Source organism: Arvicanthis niloticus, chromosome 16, assembly GCF_011762505.2.
Source record: "Arvicanthis niloticus isolate mArvNil1 chromosome 16, mArvNil1.pat.X, whole genome shotgun sequence".
Lineage (NCBI taxonomy): Eukaryota > Metazoa > Chordata > Mammalia > Rodentia > Muridae > Arvicanthis > Arvicanthis niloticus.
The window spans coordinates 67,716,136-67,731,522 of record NC_047673.1 but is presented as its reverse complement, the minus strand read 5'-3'; the positions used below and the strand labels follow the sequence as shown (position 1 = coordinate 67,731,522).

Below are 15,387 nucleotides of genomic sequence, written 5' to 3'. Positions count from 1 at the left end.
CAGTCATCACCAGTTCACCTATGACCTCTGCTTGCTCACGTACGTGGCTGAGCACACGAGTAACAAATAAGAATGCAATTTAAAAAATTGTTAAATATAGAAGAGGGGGATTGAATCAAAGTTCTTTTTTTAGTTTACAATTAATAGATATTATTAGATTATATTAAAATGTAGTAAGAACCATTTTATTTTTATTTTGATGTCCTAACCCTAGACTCCTGGTCTCCTTTCCTATATTTTCTGGAGGACAGTCTGTGCCAACTTTGTGTCTGTAGTTGTTGCCATCTCTAAATTCATGCCCGTTAGAGCCACCATCCCAATCATAACTCTCCACAATCCCTAGCAAGTCTTGTGGGTAACAGGAAGGGTCCAAGGAAGGCATGGGTTGAACAGGACAGTCTTTCCCAATGAGGCAAAGGCTAGAGCATTTTAATGATGGCATTATAACAAAACTTTTCTCTGCTATTAGGTGCTTTAAACACACTATAGAAACAAGCATGTCACAATATGAGGAATGAAAAATACTTCAGTAATCGAGGGAATATGACTAGACACTAAGGGAGGAGACAAGGAGATTTAGGGAGTGGGGCTTGCAGGACAAGACCCACCCAGCTAAGATGTTGTTATTGTTCTTTATGCTTACTAATGCAGGCACATTCCTGAGCTCAGGGTCAGCCTGGGACAGAGCTAATTTAGGTCCAGGTGTGGTCAGAATGGGAATCTCCGGACAAGGAAGGTCCTACCCAGTTAACTCTACAAAGACAAGCAGACCTCTGAATTCTTTTGCAATGTTAGAAACAGGGGTGGGGTGTGTGTGTGTGTGGGGGGGAGTGCTTGCTGTCCTTTTCCTAAGAGTTAAGGGGCTAAGGTCATGGAATGCTAATTTGGGGGATGGTCAAGAGGGAACCTGGAATAAATAACTGAATTGAGAGGTAAATAAGAAACTGCTTTTGGTCTGTATGAGATGAGCCAGCAGAGAAACATCTTTTAGAATTTTTCTCTAGCAAGAGCTGAGTGGTCTGGAGATCTCTAGAGAGCAAACACAGCTTTTCAAAAATATTTTTCTAATAGGATTTCTGATTTTCGTTGGAAAATTCAGAGAGAGTGAACACAGCTCTTTTAGAATTTTTTCTAACAGGATTTCTGACCTAAAATCCCAAGAATTACTTAGAAAACTGACACAGCTCTTTTAGAATGTTTTCTAGCAGCTATCAGAGAAGGCTGTCTGAAGAGTGAACAGAGCTCTTTTAGAATTTTTTTTTCTGGCTATCAGCCTGGATATCTCTTCCCTCCTGACTATAGCATCCCTCCAGACTGCAGCTGCCTTCTCTGGGGACAAGAGACAGAAGGGAAATCTTTCCCAACTCTACCACTCTTAAACTCATTTTGTAGCCCAGGTCAGCTTTGAACTTCCAGTCTGCAAACTTCAGCCTCTAGATTAGCTGGTTACACTTGTATCATCAGTTTTCTGTTTTAGCAAAAAGACAGGAACTCTTTTAAAGGAAAATTATGAAGCAATCAGCAGTGCAGGCTGTGTCGGGCAGTCTAGCTTTGAGTCAAGCCACGCTGGAAAGCAATATGGGTGTGAATTCTGCCTCTTTCCTCCTGGTGTGTGATTTAGGGTTAGTTCATGAGACATCTTGGAAACGTGGCTTTCCCTGTTTAAAACAACAGCACTCAGCCCAGAGAATTGTATAGGAACTAAATATGTGCCTGGCAAAATGGGAGACCACCCTCCCCCCCCCCCCGGCAAATGTGGGGGATCACTCATTTAGAAACTCAGCAATTCACTCGATGAGCCAAAGTTGAAAGCATCAGTGGCTACAGTGGCTTCACCCTTTTGGTCTCAGATGCAAGGAGCTAGAAAGAAAGGAAAAAGGCCTGGGCTTTGACTTCTTTCCACTCCCAGATCTGCACACATGTATCTCTGCCCCCAGTCTGACTGGCCCCAGTCATGCCCCTTTAGGCAGTAAGCCCCTATGACATGCTGATCATGGCCCACTGGCAAGGCTGAGCTCAGCTAGGGGATAGTACGTACCAAGCTCATAAAATGGCAGGGAGTAGTCTCTTTGGTAAGTTGTTTCATTATGCCACAAGTCTGTAGGCCTTGACAATCTTCTAAAACAAATGTATCGAACGAGCGTTTGCTGATCTAATTGAGGCTGATACGGTATTCTGCTCTGGAGTGGAATTGCCAAGTCTATGAGGGGTCTATATTGAAACAAAAATAGTGGACTGAGCACCTTTGGAGAACTGGTCCATTTTTTCATGAGCTGCAATCTAGGAGTCAACGCATTATTTTAGTTAGACTAACCCCATGGCCTAGATTCTTTTTCCATCTTGAAATGAGATTGGATATATTCAATATTTTTTTGAAAAAAAAAATGTTTTCCAACAAGGCACTAAACAAACTATACACATATATGGGCACTTGTCATTTCCTCTCTTGTTTGCTTTCTAGTAGAGGACTCAGCTCTAAATAGCTGATTAAGTCATGTATGATGGCACATACCTGTAGTTCTCGGTGACTCCAAAGGCTGTGGCAGGTTACCTGAGCTCAGCTTGAATTTTGAGACCAGCCAGGGTAATATAATAGGACCTTATCCCCCAAATTTCAAAACACAAGTTACTCTAAGCAAATACTAGATTCAGTACCAAAAGCCCTGAACTTGGACTTGGAAACTATGGATTATATTTTAAGACTAACATTTACAGTAATTCTGTGACCTTAGTCAAGACATGTCACTTGACCCATCGAGATGGCTCACTAGGCAAAAGCTGGTGACCTGAATTTGATCCCTGGGTTTGAGTTCCACATGTGCACTGTGGCCTAAGCAGGCAGGCCCACAATGACTAAAATTGAGAACTAACAACATACCGTTCCTTTGTGCTGTATTTCTAACTGGATCAGGATGAGCTCAAAGCTGTTTCCAGCTTCATAATCTAAGTGTAGACTCTACGGTGCTCTAAATAGAGATGGTGTGCCAGCCCCACCCCTGAGGGGGTAACTGTAGGTTGGCTAGATGGCAATCGACTAAGAGAAGAGAAATTGTAATATATAGATGTTGAATTCTAATGATGATAATCATGCCAAGTGCTTCATCTGCCTTAGGATGGTACATCAATTATTTTTTTCATAAATAAATCTGAATTTTATTTTTTAAATTATGTATTTATTTATATGAGTACATTTATTTATTTATATGAGTCACTGTCTTCAGACACACCAGAAGAGAGCATCAGATCCCATTACAGATGGTTGTGAGCCACCAGGTAGTTGCTGGGAATCTGAACTCAGGACCTCGGGATGAGCAATCAGTGCTCTTAACCACTGAGCCATCTCTCCAGTCCCCATCAATTCTTTTATTTGGGAGTGTGATACTCAGAGAATGTGAAAATTGCCCCAAATCAAACATTTTATAAGTTCCTCAAAATAACACTTTTTTGTTACTGCTTATTATTTTTTGCTTTTCTTTTTGTAAAAGCCACATATAGATCAGAAGGAACCACATAGACCAGACTTATAACTCTACTGAGAACGAAATCAAATGCTAGCACGTTTAAGTTGTTTTGCCAGTCTGGAATTCTAAACTACATAATGTTTCTTGAATTTCATAGGTGGTTTAATAAAAATCCTGTATTTATTGCTGATTGTGGAAGTAATATGATCTCCTTTGAGAAAATCTGTGAAATAGACAAAAGAATAATAAAAGAAGGAAAAAGTACTAATAACATTACTACTTTTGAAAAATACAAACAAAGCCCATTATTGTCAATACTGGCGACATAGCTCCTGGGTGGAGTTTATGCTTAGCATACATGGGGCTTTGGGTTCAATCTCAATACTCAAAGTCCCACAAAACCAAAATCAAGAAGCCCCAGCATTTTAATTAGTTTGGTATATTCCCCCGATTCTATCTATCAGGTAACACTTGTGATTAACAGTATTATTGTTGTTGTTATTAAGATTGTGCAGCTAGGGACTGGAGAAATGGCTCAGGTCCTACTGAGAACCTGAGTTCAATTCCCAGCACCCCCATGGGGCAGCTCACCTCTGACCTCCATGGGTACCTGCACTCAGGTGTACATACCACATACATACACATACATAATTTTAAAAAAATTAATCTTTAAAAATATTGCAGCCCACTTTCCTTTACTTATCATTTTAACTTTGATGATATTCTTAGAAATTAAGACTTAGGGCTGTGTCTCACCTTGGAGCCTTCCTCACACTGTAATCAAAATGGAGTCTTGCCAGTTGTCCAGGGTAATAGCCTTTGAGGTCCCTTCCTTGGTGAGCGATATATAGCCTAGAGGAGGTAGGCAAGAAAGAAGCAGTCACTACAGTCTGTTCTTTCCAGAGGCATACCAGCTGCTGTGTGATAGATAATTTATCTGGACTTTGTGCCCTGTTCCAAGTGACTGAAGCCAGTGGAATTTTCCAGCCATGTTGGTTGTTATTCATAATAAGTATCTTTCCACCAGACCTGAGTTTGTGGTATTGGCTGGTTTCCCTTCCCCAATAACCTCTAAAACATGTAACAGAATGTCATTTACTTCCAGGATTCATAGGGAAATACTTAGCATGTTATGTATTAGGTCAAAAGAGTAGGGAAAAGAAAAAAAGGAGGAGAGGGAAGGAGGGTGGGACAGAGAGTGGGAAGAGAGGAGGAAGGAACAGAAGGAGATGGGGAGACAGTCTGTAAAACCAATGACAAGGAGAGACGGTTCAGAACAGTTTAGAGCACTGGCTCCTCTTGCAGAGGACCCAGATCAGTGCCCAGAACCCACATATGACAGCTCACAACCTTCCATAACTCCAATTCTGAGGGATCTGATGCTCTTTTCTGGACCCTGAGGATACCTGCATACACCCGGTACACACACACACACACACACACACACACACACACACACACTCAGAAACATACACATGGAATGAAATAAATCCCTAGAGTCAGTGAAACATATTGATAATTGCTGAAACATAGTAATACAAAAATGAGAATTTCTTATTATTCAACCTTTGAAATGTCTATAAGATTCCACAGTAAGTTTTTTTACTTAGCTGTAATAATTGATTACATAGGACCGTAATGTCAAGGTATGTTGTAGTAAGTCAGAGAGAGGGATTCTAGTCTCATCTAGGAGAGCCGTGTTGTTGTGAGGACAGACAGATCTGTCTCTCCGTATACCCTTGTCTAGCCCTGAACTTGTAACCATCTTCCTGCCTCAGTGCTGGGATTACCAGTATGTGCCACCATTTAGGTTCTTGTTTTGAAGCATAACATGAGCCACCTGCATGGGAACAAGTGTGTCGGGATGTGAGCTTGAGGGGGGTTTCTGCAACGAAAATGCAGAAGTATGTGGAAGCCTCAGCTCCATAATGGCACTGTTGGAAGTTGGTGGAGCTTATGGAGATGGTGCTTAGGGAAAGTAGGGCATTGGTTATATATATATATATATATAACATATATATATATATATATATATATATATATATATATATATATATATATCTTTAAAGCATTCTTCTTACTTTTTTAAAGATTTATTTATTTTATGTATATGAGAATACTGTAGCTGTCTTCAGATACACCAGACACATTGGGGCTGAGTCATCTCTCCAGCCCCAGTCATTGGTAATATTGAGACAGGAGGATAGGATGGAGAGTGAGATCCAAAAACCCTTACACAAAAGCTGTAAGACTAACATACAAAAGGAACCTGACTGACAGAGATTAGAGGCCGAGCTGCTGAGACACTAAGGAGGGCTGAGTGACTAGGATTTGCCCAGGCTAAGAGTATGGGGAAGAGTCTCTACAGGAGGGAAGTCACACATAAGCCAAGACTAAATCACAGCTGAGTTCAGAGTAGAGTATGTGTGGATGTGTTAGCTTTTTTGTTACTGTAACACCTGTCAAATATATCATCTTAAAAACAATAAAGGACCAAGTGCATCCCACTTATCCTGTGCTACGTATGTGCCAGGAGACAGGAACGGGCCCATGTGTGCTCCTTTGTTGGTGGTTTAGTCCCTGGGAGCTCTGAGGAGTCTGGTTAGTTGATGCTGTTGTTCTCCTATAAGGTTACAGTCCCCTTCAGCTGATGCCCCAGAGAAGGGGGGATGCTGGAGGGATGAGGTGGGAGTGGGTGGGTAGGTGGAGGAGCAACCTCTTAGAGACAAAGGGGAAGGGTAATGAGGTGGAGGGTTTGGGGAGTAGGGTTCAAGAAGGGGGACATTTGAAATTAAATAAATAAAATAATAATAATAAAGATTTGCAACTGGCAAACAAAAAAGAAAGGAAAGGAAAAGATAGCATTAAAAATGATACCAAATACTTACCTGGCGGGGGAGATGCCATGATCACAAAAATGATACCAAGCTGGAGTGATCACTCAGTGGTTAAGAGTGCTTAAGTGGTTAAGAGTGGTTAACACTGCTCTTCCAGAGGTCCTAAGTTCAATTCCCAAAAACCACATCGGGGCTCACAACCATCTGTAATGGGATCTGATGCCTTCTTCTGGTGTGTCTGAGGCAGCTACAGTGTACTCATATATACAATATTAGTGAAATCTTAAAAAAATACCAAAATAAATAAAGGTTATTTTGTCTTATGATTTCAATCTGTGACTAATTAATCGTCCTGTTGCTTCCGCCACACAGAACATCACAGCAGGAGTGCGTTCTTCTAAAAGTTCCACCACCCCTCCAAAGCACCCGTGGCAGGGAGACCAAGCCTTCAGCATACTGGCCTTTGGGACCGTTCAAGCTCTGAAGGATTGCAGGAGCTGTCTAGTGTAAATCAAAGCAAGTGGGCAGGTTCTGCCTGTGCAAACAGGTCTTGGAGAGCTCTAAGTGTCTGAGTAACCATGGACTGTCTGGGCCTGCCTAGTAGCTAAGATATAGGAGTGAGCCCTGAGTTATATCAGGGATTAAGTCGTAAGAGGAGAGAGAAGTTAGCCCCAAAATAGAGAAGGAACGATATTGCTGCATACATGGGAAGTGGGGGTGCCGCTTAGACAAGGCTCTAGTTCTGAGCTCTGAGATAGAAGGAACCCCGAGAGTCAAGGTTCATGAGGAATCACGGGCATCTGGGACATGGTCCTCATGGCTGCAGTGCTGTCTGCAGCAGGCTATTTGATCTTCTCTGGCATCATCTGTACAACAAAGCCTGCCGAGGCTCTGAAGAAGTTCATCCTGCCCTAGCCATTGCCTTGAGAATGGAGCCATCCTTCACTGGCCTCCACTAGTATGACCCGCCGCAGTCCTTCCACCCAGGCTGGCCAAGCGGAAGTAGCAAGAGGTGAGAAGAACGAGCAGCTTGTGGGGCGTGGGGGGTGGGGGGGAGCAGAGGGGCAGGCTGAGTGGAGAAATGAGGAGATATGTGGGGAGAAAGAGATATCTCACATTGCTTCTAAATTTTCTCTCTTCCTTTTGCATGTTCCTCTCACTTAGCCACCCACCCCTTTCCCACCTTGTCAGAGCTGCCTGTTGAACCAGGGACTTACACGTGCTAAGCAGGAGTTCTATCATTGAGTCCCAGCCCCCCCCCCCCCTTTTTTTAATTTTGAGATAGGGTCTTTCTGGATTGTCCCTACTGACCCCAAAACTCACAATCCTCCTGCCTCATCCTCTTGAATGCTTGGGTTTGAGATGTTCTCCACCTTGCATGCCCATCTCCCTCTGAGTCTTTTTTGTGTGTATGTGTGTGTGTGAAACAATTTTATTTCACAGTTGTCTTTAAAACTGCAAAGACACTTATTTTCATCATATAAAAACATTGGTATAGCTGGGCAGTGGTGGTGCACGCCTTTAATCCCAGCACTTGGGAGGCAGAGGCAGGCAGATTTCTGAGTTCGAGGCCAGCCTGGTCTACAGAGTGAGTTCCAGGACAGCCAGGGCTACACAGAGAAACCCTGTCTCGAAAAACAACAACAACAAAAAAAACAAAAATAAAAAACAAAAACAACATTGGTATAGATACTTATACTTTCTAGGAAATGATTATGTAGACCCTTTCAAAGAAAATGCACCCCACTATATGGTTTCTGTGAAGTTTCTTAGAGAAAACTCACATCTGGACTGATTTCTAAAACAAAATCGCTGCAGCTGTTAGTTTAAAATACAGATTATTGTCACCAGTGTATGTTCCTTGCACCCTCATGTTGTGGTAACCTTTATCACTTAATGTTCCATTGGTTCATCAGCTTTTTCTGCAGGTTCAGCAGCAGCCTGTGAAAGCTGTGCTTTTCTCTATGGCCTTTCCTCAGGACCATCCAGGAATGGAGACACATCCTCATCCTCATCCTCATCCTCATCCACATCCTCATCCTCATCCTCATCCTCATCCTCATCCTCATCCTCATCCTCATCGATTGTAAGTTCCAAGTCTTTACCAGCAATTCCAATGGAAACATTCTTGTGTGTTGGGAGTCGACTTTTAGCAGAAAGCGGCTAGAAAGCAGCTATCCACATGCTAGCCATGCCTCCAAGGCTTACATCATATCCACGCGCCTACAAGGGGCATGGCAAAAGTGTATAAATACCCCAGATTTCCCTTCAATAAAAGAGACTTGATCAGAACCTCTGTCTTGTCTCCATTCCTTGCGTCTCTTCCCCTTATCCCCACTCTCTCTCTCTCTAGACCCTGACCCGAGGACCTGAGTGGCAGTTTGAAGCTGGGCAGTTGTGGCGTAAGCCTTTAATCCCAGCACTTGAAAGGCCAAGCCTGGCAGAGCAGAGCAGGCTGCAACATAGTAACTATTCAGACATTGTTAAGTCTTTTGTCTCAAGCCAGGTAGAGCGGAGTGGGTTGCAACACTTGTGGTCAGGTCCTGCTCTGCAGGGGGTGTTTCTCTTAAGGCACACAGACCATGTTTAACCAGTTCATCCAAACTGCACTCCATAAATTCAGACATATGTCTCTCTAGGTAAGTACAAGCTGATTGAGAACGAGCTCCCATAGACATAGCTCTGCAGTCAAAATGGTTAGCAAAGGGACAGGTTTGGAAAATGTGAGGGCCCATATCATCATAACCAGCAATGAGCAGCCCAGCATGGTCTGTGGCCATATCGTTGTGTTGGCATCTGGATCTTGCTTCCAATTAGAGACACAAGGCGAGACACAGGAAATGGTCTGTCAAATACAAATCTGGAATCCAAACACTCCTGGTGCATAAAGTTACACAACAGTCTGGCATCAACAGTTAGACCCACAATTGAGATATCAATATGGTTGTCAACATGGAGAATTTTCTTCTGGTGGGTGGCAAGCTCAGACTGTGCCTTCTTCAGTGCAACCAACACCTCGTGAGTTTTTTGACTTTAGACCAACTGTTGCTGAACCTTGCTTAACAGCTTCCATTGTATGTTCAGTTTGATGAATCCTGCCCTAAGGGCTCCAAACAGTGACATGGTTGTCATACTGGTTTTGAAACATAGCTCTGATGCAGCGACAACCAGACATAGCAGCAGACACAGCAGCGGACACAGGAACATGGCCCCAACTACGGTCCTCCCTCTGATTCTTTAGTGTGAGTTTTCCAAGTTCTCACGTGTCACCCTAACCTGGAACACCAGAAAGCTTCTAATTCAGCCATTTTCAGACAAAAATTCACCTTAGGGAGAAATACATCTGGCTTGGCCAGGGGCAAACTGTAAGTACTCCAGTACCCCTGGAGGTTTGGCGGGAGGGAAAGGATGAATGAATCAGAATGCCCCTTGTATCCGCCATGTTTACAGGCTACTGATTGCTGAATCAGTCACAGAAAGCCCTCCTAAGATAAGCGGGTAAGCCTGCTGTGTCTGCTTACGTTGTACATTTTCTGTGTCTGCTTACACTGTATGTTGTTATCTGTGTGTCCCTGACAGCTTGGGAAGGATGGGTTCAACCTACATGAGACTAGATGTCTCCTGGGAGGACAGCTGTAACCAGAACAAGATCTGGACTTAGATACAGAGAATCTTCAGTCTACGTGGGTAAGTTCAGGAATGAGTTTCTGTCTATACCATACTACTGCCAGAGGGATACCATCATGTGTCCTTCTGAGCCATCTGTGCCGGGCCTCCAGCCTTAACGATAGGATCCCATTTAATTATCAGGCACCTAGCAAAGTAAACATGAACTCCCTATTTTTATAACTGTTTTATAACAGTAAAAAGAAGCTCAGAGAGGCTAAGTGGACATTCTGGATACTATGCAGCTAGTAAATACCAGAGTCAGTTCCTAAATTCTATGTCTTATTAAGAGCCACTTATGGTATATGTAGGATTTTTATTTTCCAGAGAAGTTCAACACTTCTGTTTGGACCATGTGATTCTCCTACTTGTAGTCAGACAGCAAGCAGACTTACTATACCAAAGAGACAGAGAAAGATGGTTTTGGTTCTATCAGAACTGTGGGGAAGCTCAGATGTATCTGCAGGGTTCAGGTGTGGGGATACTCCCACTCAAAGTTCATCTCATGGTACGAACAGCCATATCTAGACAATGTCATAATGACAGCAGTGAAGCTTGGGGCTAAGTATCTCAGCTAAGGATATGAACAAATATAGAAAATGAGATTAAAGGCAGGACTGGAGATGCCAGTGTACCCTCTTACCACCCAAGATGTACTGACCCATGGTATTTCCTCGAGAAATGGGAGGAGAGGTTCCATTTGTTCATCAGTAAAATGGAACAATAGCTACTATTTTCTTCAGTGATGGAACAAGAGTAATGAGGCAGCCAGGGCTACACAGAGAAACCCTGTCTCGAAAAACCAAAAAAAAAAAAAAAAAAAAAAAAAAAAAAAAAAAGAGTAATGAGGCATTTGTAGCTGGAGACTGAAAGGTGTCTTCTTTGCTAGATGTTTCTGTCTTTCTAGGTAGAATGAGCTGACCCTGCAGTGGTGTCTGGATGTTTCAGAGACTGTTATGGTTGATATTTGTCTTAGTCACTGGTATGCTGCTGTGAAGAGACCATGACCAAGGCAACTCTTATAAAAGAGAGTGTTTAATTGGAGACTTGCTTGCTACTTGAGAAGGTTCGTCCATGGTCATCATGGTGGGAAGCAGATAGGCGTGGTGTTGGAGCAGTAGCTGACGGCTTTATTAGGATAATCCGTAGGCTGTAGGCAGAGAGAGACTAGGGCCCAAACATTCAAACATCTGAGCCCATGGAGCCATTCTTAATCAAACCATCACATTTCACTCCCTGGCACCCACAGGCTTATAGCCCCGTAGTAAGTCAAAGTGCATTTAGTCCAGCTTCAAAAGGCCCCATAGTCTATCACAGTCTCCGCACTGTTTAAAAATTCAAAGTCCAGCCGGGCAGTGATGGCGCATGCCTTTAATCCCAGCACTTGGGAGGCAGAGGCAGGCGGATTTCTGAGCTTGAGGCCAGCCTGGTCTACAGAGTGAGTTCTAGGACAGCCAGGGCCACACAGAAAAACCCTGTCTCAAAAAGGCAAAAAAAGAAAAAAACAAAAAAAAAACAAAAAACAAAAAACAAAAACAAAAACAACAAAAAAAAAACAAACCCAAAACCAACAAACCTCAAAGTTCAAAGTCTCTTCTGAGACTCATGCAATCTCTGAACTGTAATTCCCTATAAAGTCAACCAACATAGACCAACCAGATCACATACTTCTACAATGGCACAGAATATACAATAACATCCCAAATGGGAAGGAATGGGGCATATTAAGGAACTACTGGACCAAAACAACATTGCACACCCCAAATTCTGTTATCGCTGATGTCCAATGACTCTTCATACATCCCACTCCCTCCAGTTTTGTTGACTGCAACACACTTCGCTCTCTTGCACTTGTTCTACTTCTGGCGTGTAGCCCTCCTTGACAGGAATTCCATTGCTTTGGCATGGCCAACAGCTTTGGGTCTCCAGTGTAATCCAGGCTCACAGAGCTTAAAGCAATGGCCTCTCCAGGCCTCTATGCCGGGACTCCTCTGCTACAAGCCTGTCCTAGGGTGGCTTTCCTTAACTATGGAGGAAGATTCCACATCCCCTTTCTTGTATCTTTCTTGACTCTAAATCTAGAAGCCATTTATTTTTATAATAACTTAAAAAAATAATGCTAAAAGTTTTTTAAACAGAAGCTGGCCCCCAGCATGTGACACTTGCTGCCCCAAACTTCTTAATTTCTAAGTCTCTGCAGATCTCATAGCAGGGGCTGATGGGAGAGAGAGCTTAGGCCTTATGGATGGTACCTGCTTTCTCCCAGCAAAATAAACCCAGCACAATAAAGTCTACCTATAGGGCTTATTACCCCATGTGATGTATGGCCTCGGAGAGTGAGAGCGTCCTTCATTCTCTCTATGTGGTCAGCTTTCATATTTGCAGAGAAATGTGGTGATTTTATTTACCCCAAGAACAAACAGTTCTGGTTCAAAGATTGGGCTTGAGTTCCCCATTCTTCCTGATAAAGGCCGTTCCATGAGGAAAAAAAAACAAAAAACAAAACAAAAAACAAAAATAAACCTCTGTCTCATATTTTGGGCATTTGGAGTTTCCTGGTTGCTTGGATTCTTCAGAGAAGGTATCTTATCTCACAACTTTCAATAAACTGGTACTGAAGATTGGTTCAGTGGTTAAGACCCCTAGATGCTCTTCCAAAGGATCCTGGTACAGTTCTTAGCATCCATATCAGACAGCTTACAGCCACCTGTATCTCTAGCTCCAGTACCTAATGTCTTCTCCTGGCCTGCAGGAGCACTTGCAAGCATGTGGCATGCACACACACACACATGCCCTCACGCATGCACACAGATGCACACACATGCATATTGTTTACATCTTTTTGAAAAACCCTACAAACCCCACAACTTTCTCTAAACTCAAGGACTCACTTGACACCCATCCCCTGCCCCCGGCAGCAGTTGCCCCTTAGTGCCTGGGCAGCAGGGTAAGTGATTCTAGTCCCCTGGGCACCTGCCTTCCTCAGTCTGATGGTTTCTGTATCCAAGAGAGCCTTACCTAGGTGGAATCGATGGGCGACGCTCTACAAATTCTCGTAGTCGAATGGTCGTCATGATCAATGGGCATCTGAAAAAGTTGTGGAGTGAAAGTTCACATTGCCAGATTACATACATTCCCAGGCATTAGCTATTGCTCTAGTTCAGGTCTGGACTGTCTCAAAGGCAAAACAAAGCCCTTGCTAGGCAGGTAGACCTGGCCTGTATGTGAAAGGCAGCTGAATCTCAGCTCAGCCTTTCGGAGCAAGCCAGTAAGCAAGGCTTCTCCATGGCTTCTGCTTCATTTCCTTCATCTAGATTCCTGCCTTGAGTTCCGGTTTTGGCTTTCTTTCATGAGGGACTGTAACCTGTAAGCTAAATAAACCCCCACCTCCCCAAGCTGCTTTTGGTCAGTGTCTTACCACATCACCAGAGAAGCAAACTAGGCCATTCTTGAAAACAGCTTCCTGAATTTTGTATTATTGTCTTACAAACTTCCTCTGGCCCACCTAAACCTGACTTTGTTGTTGAAATGTTTAATCCCAATCTGGGGTTTCTACCATTTGATCATTCAGTTCCTGGATAAAAGACACAAAATTCTTATTATTTACAATAAGCTTTAAACGGCACAAGAGTTGGTCAGATATCTACCCTCTATGCTGTTAGAATTTATTTTTCTATTAATAACCCCAAGGTTTTTTTCTTCTTTTTTGTTTGTTTGTTTTGTTTTGTTTTTTGTTTTTTGGTGTTTTTTTTGAGACAGGGTTTCTTTGTGTAGCCCTGGCTGTCCTGGAACTCACTCTGTAGACCAGGCTGGCCTCAAACTCAGAAATCCGCCTGCCTCTGCCTCCCAAGTGCTGGGATTAAAGGTGTATGCCACCACCGCCCGGCAATAACCCCAAGTTTTTACTTATTATGTTTCATCTGGGCTGCTCTTAACTCCAATTGGCCAGTCCTCAGGGGCATGATTTCTTGACTCCTAACCAATGGCTGTTTCTCCTCCTTCTTCTCTCCTTTCTCTCCTCCAATCAGGTCACTCCAAACATACCTATCTCTTATCCCTCTGGTAATTGGCTGTAGCTAATTTTATTTAACCAATAATAATTTATTTAACCAATAATTTTAAATTGGGAACAAGGTTTCCAGAACAAAAGTTTGCAAACATAAAAGTCACTCATAGGCCTCAATCTTTGAGTGCAGAATTTAGCATTACAACACATAGCGACAGACCAAACCTCAGCAGACTGTGTTCTTTTTAAAGCTCTCCCTTCTCAATATTGAGCCTTTTTCTATTTTCATACTCACCTTAAACCGTGTTGTTTCTTGCCTTATGTTTTATAACTTATCTCTGAATATTTATTGGAGAATATGGCTTGTCATAAAAAACCAGTACATTTAAACATTCGTGTGAGCAAGTCCATAATGGGGAGGGAAAGTGACTGGGTGGAGAAAGGCCTACTATTTCTAGAGTACCTTTGTGTAGATTGTCCACACTGTGGGCAGGTTGTCTCTACATAAAGACAGCTGAGTCTCTAATTTGCATGAACAAGGCAACCCCAGGCAGCCAGAGAAACCTAGATGGAGACTCTTGTGGTCTGTGCGAGTTATTTCTGAGACGTATGTATTGATTACAATACCTCTTTGTAGGGTTCAGGGAGGCAATAAAGTGTGGGGGCATGCTCTGTGACTTAAGGCACTCTTGAGAAAGGAGACACATGAGCTTGTGAGCCTGCGACATGTACCAGGAAGCACACTCTAACTAACAGCATTCTTGTGGCAAGTCTGCAAATCGCTGCGACTATTTGACTTACAAGAAGTTAAGTAGCTGGGCGGTGGTGGCGCCGGCCTTTAATCCCAGCACTTGGGAGGCAGAGGCAGGCGGATTTCTGAGTTCGAGGCCAGCCTGGTCTACAGAGTGAGTTCCAGGACAGCCAGGGCTACACAGAGAAACCCTGTCTCGAACAACAACAACAACAACAACAACAACAAGTTAAGTAACTTGTGCAAGTTACAAGGGAGCCAGGGCTGGAATCCTCAGACTCAAGGGCCATCCATCTTAATTACTGAGTTACACCCAAACCACTCAGGGCACCAACAGCCAAAAAGAAACCAGGACTATTCTGAAGGAGCCAGGAGGAAAAAGAAGTAACCAGGAGGGAGAAAGGGTTGGGGGAAAAATGTATGTGAGGCCGAGGCTGTCCCTCCTCCTTTTATAGTCAACTTTAACTCACCCTAGGGATCCCTGGCTGCTCTACTCTCCTTCTCAAAATCCATCTCAAAATTTCATCTTTTCAAAAATCAAGTTTGGAATTTCCCAATAGCAATACATTGTGATAACTAGAGCGGTTAGATCCCAAGCAGCCTGTTTATTGCGTAGGTCTCCCCAAGAGACCTATTTAAAAAATTAAACTGATGTTTGCTAATGTG

General features: G+C 43.1%; 1 protein-coding gene and 1 pseudogene across 6 annotated transcripts in view; both read right to left on the bottom strand.

The window, feature by feature from the left end:
• Spmip3 (sperm microtubule inner protein 3) overlaps positions 1-15,387 on the bottom strand; it is a 43,630-nt gene that overhangs the window by 623 nt on the left and 27,620 nt on the right. For all 6 annotated transcript variants that reach the window (XM_076914576.1, XM_076914575.1, XM_034520568.2 and 3 more), the window contains 3 exons: positions 12,983-13,051; positions 4,218-4,313; positions 2,039-2,211 (listed from right to left, as the gene is read on the bottom strand). In XM_076914576.1, coding sequence (XP_076770691.1) covers positions 2,039-2,211; positions 4,218-4,313; positions 12,983-13,038 — 325 coding nt within the window. In that variant the 5' untranslated portion in view covers positions 13,039-13,051. The remainder of the gene's footprint in view (positions 1-2,038; positions 2,212-4,217; positions 4,314-12,982; positions 13,052-15,387) is intronic.
• On the bottom strand, positions 8,057-9,800 carry LOC117721776 (proteasome subunit alpha type-1-like; annotated as a pseudogene).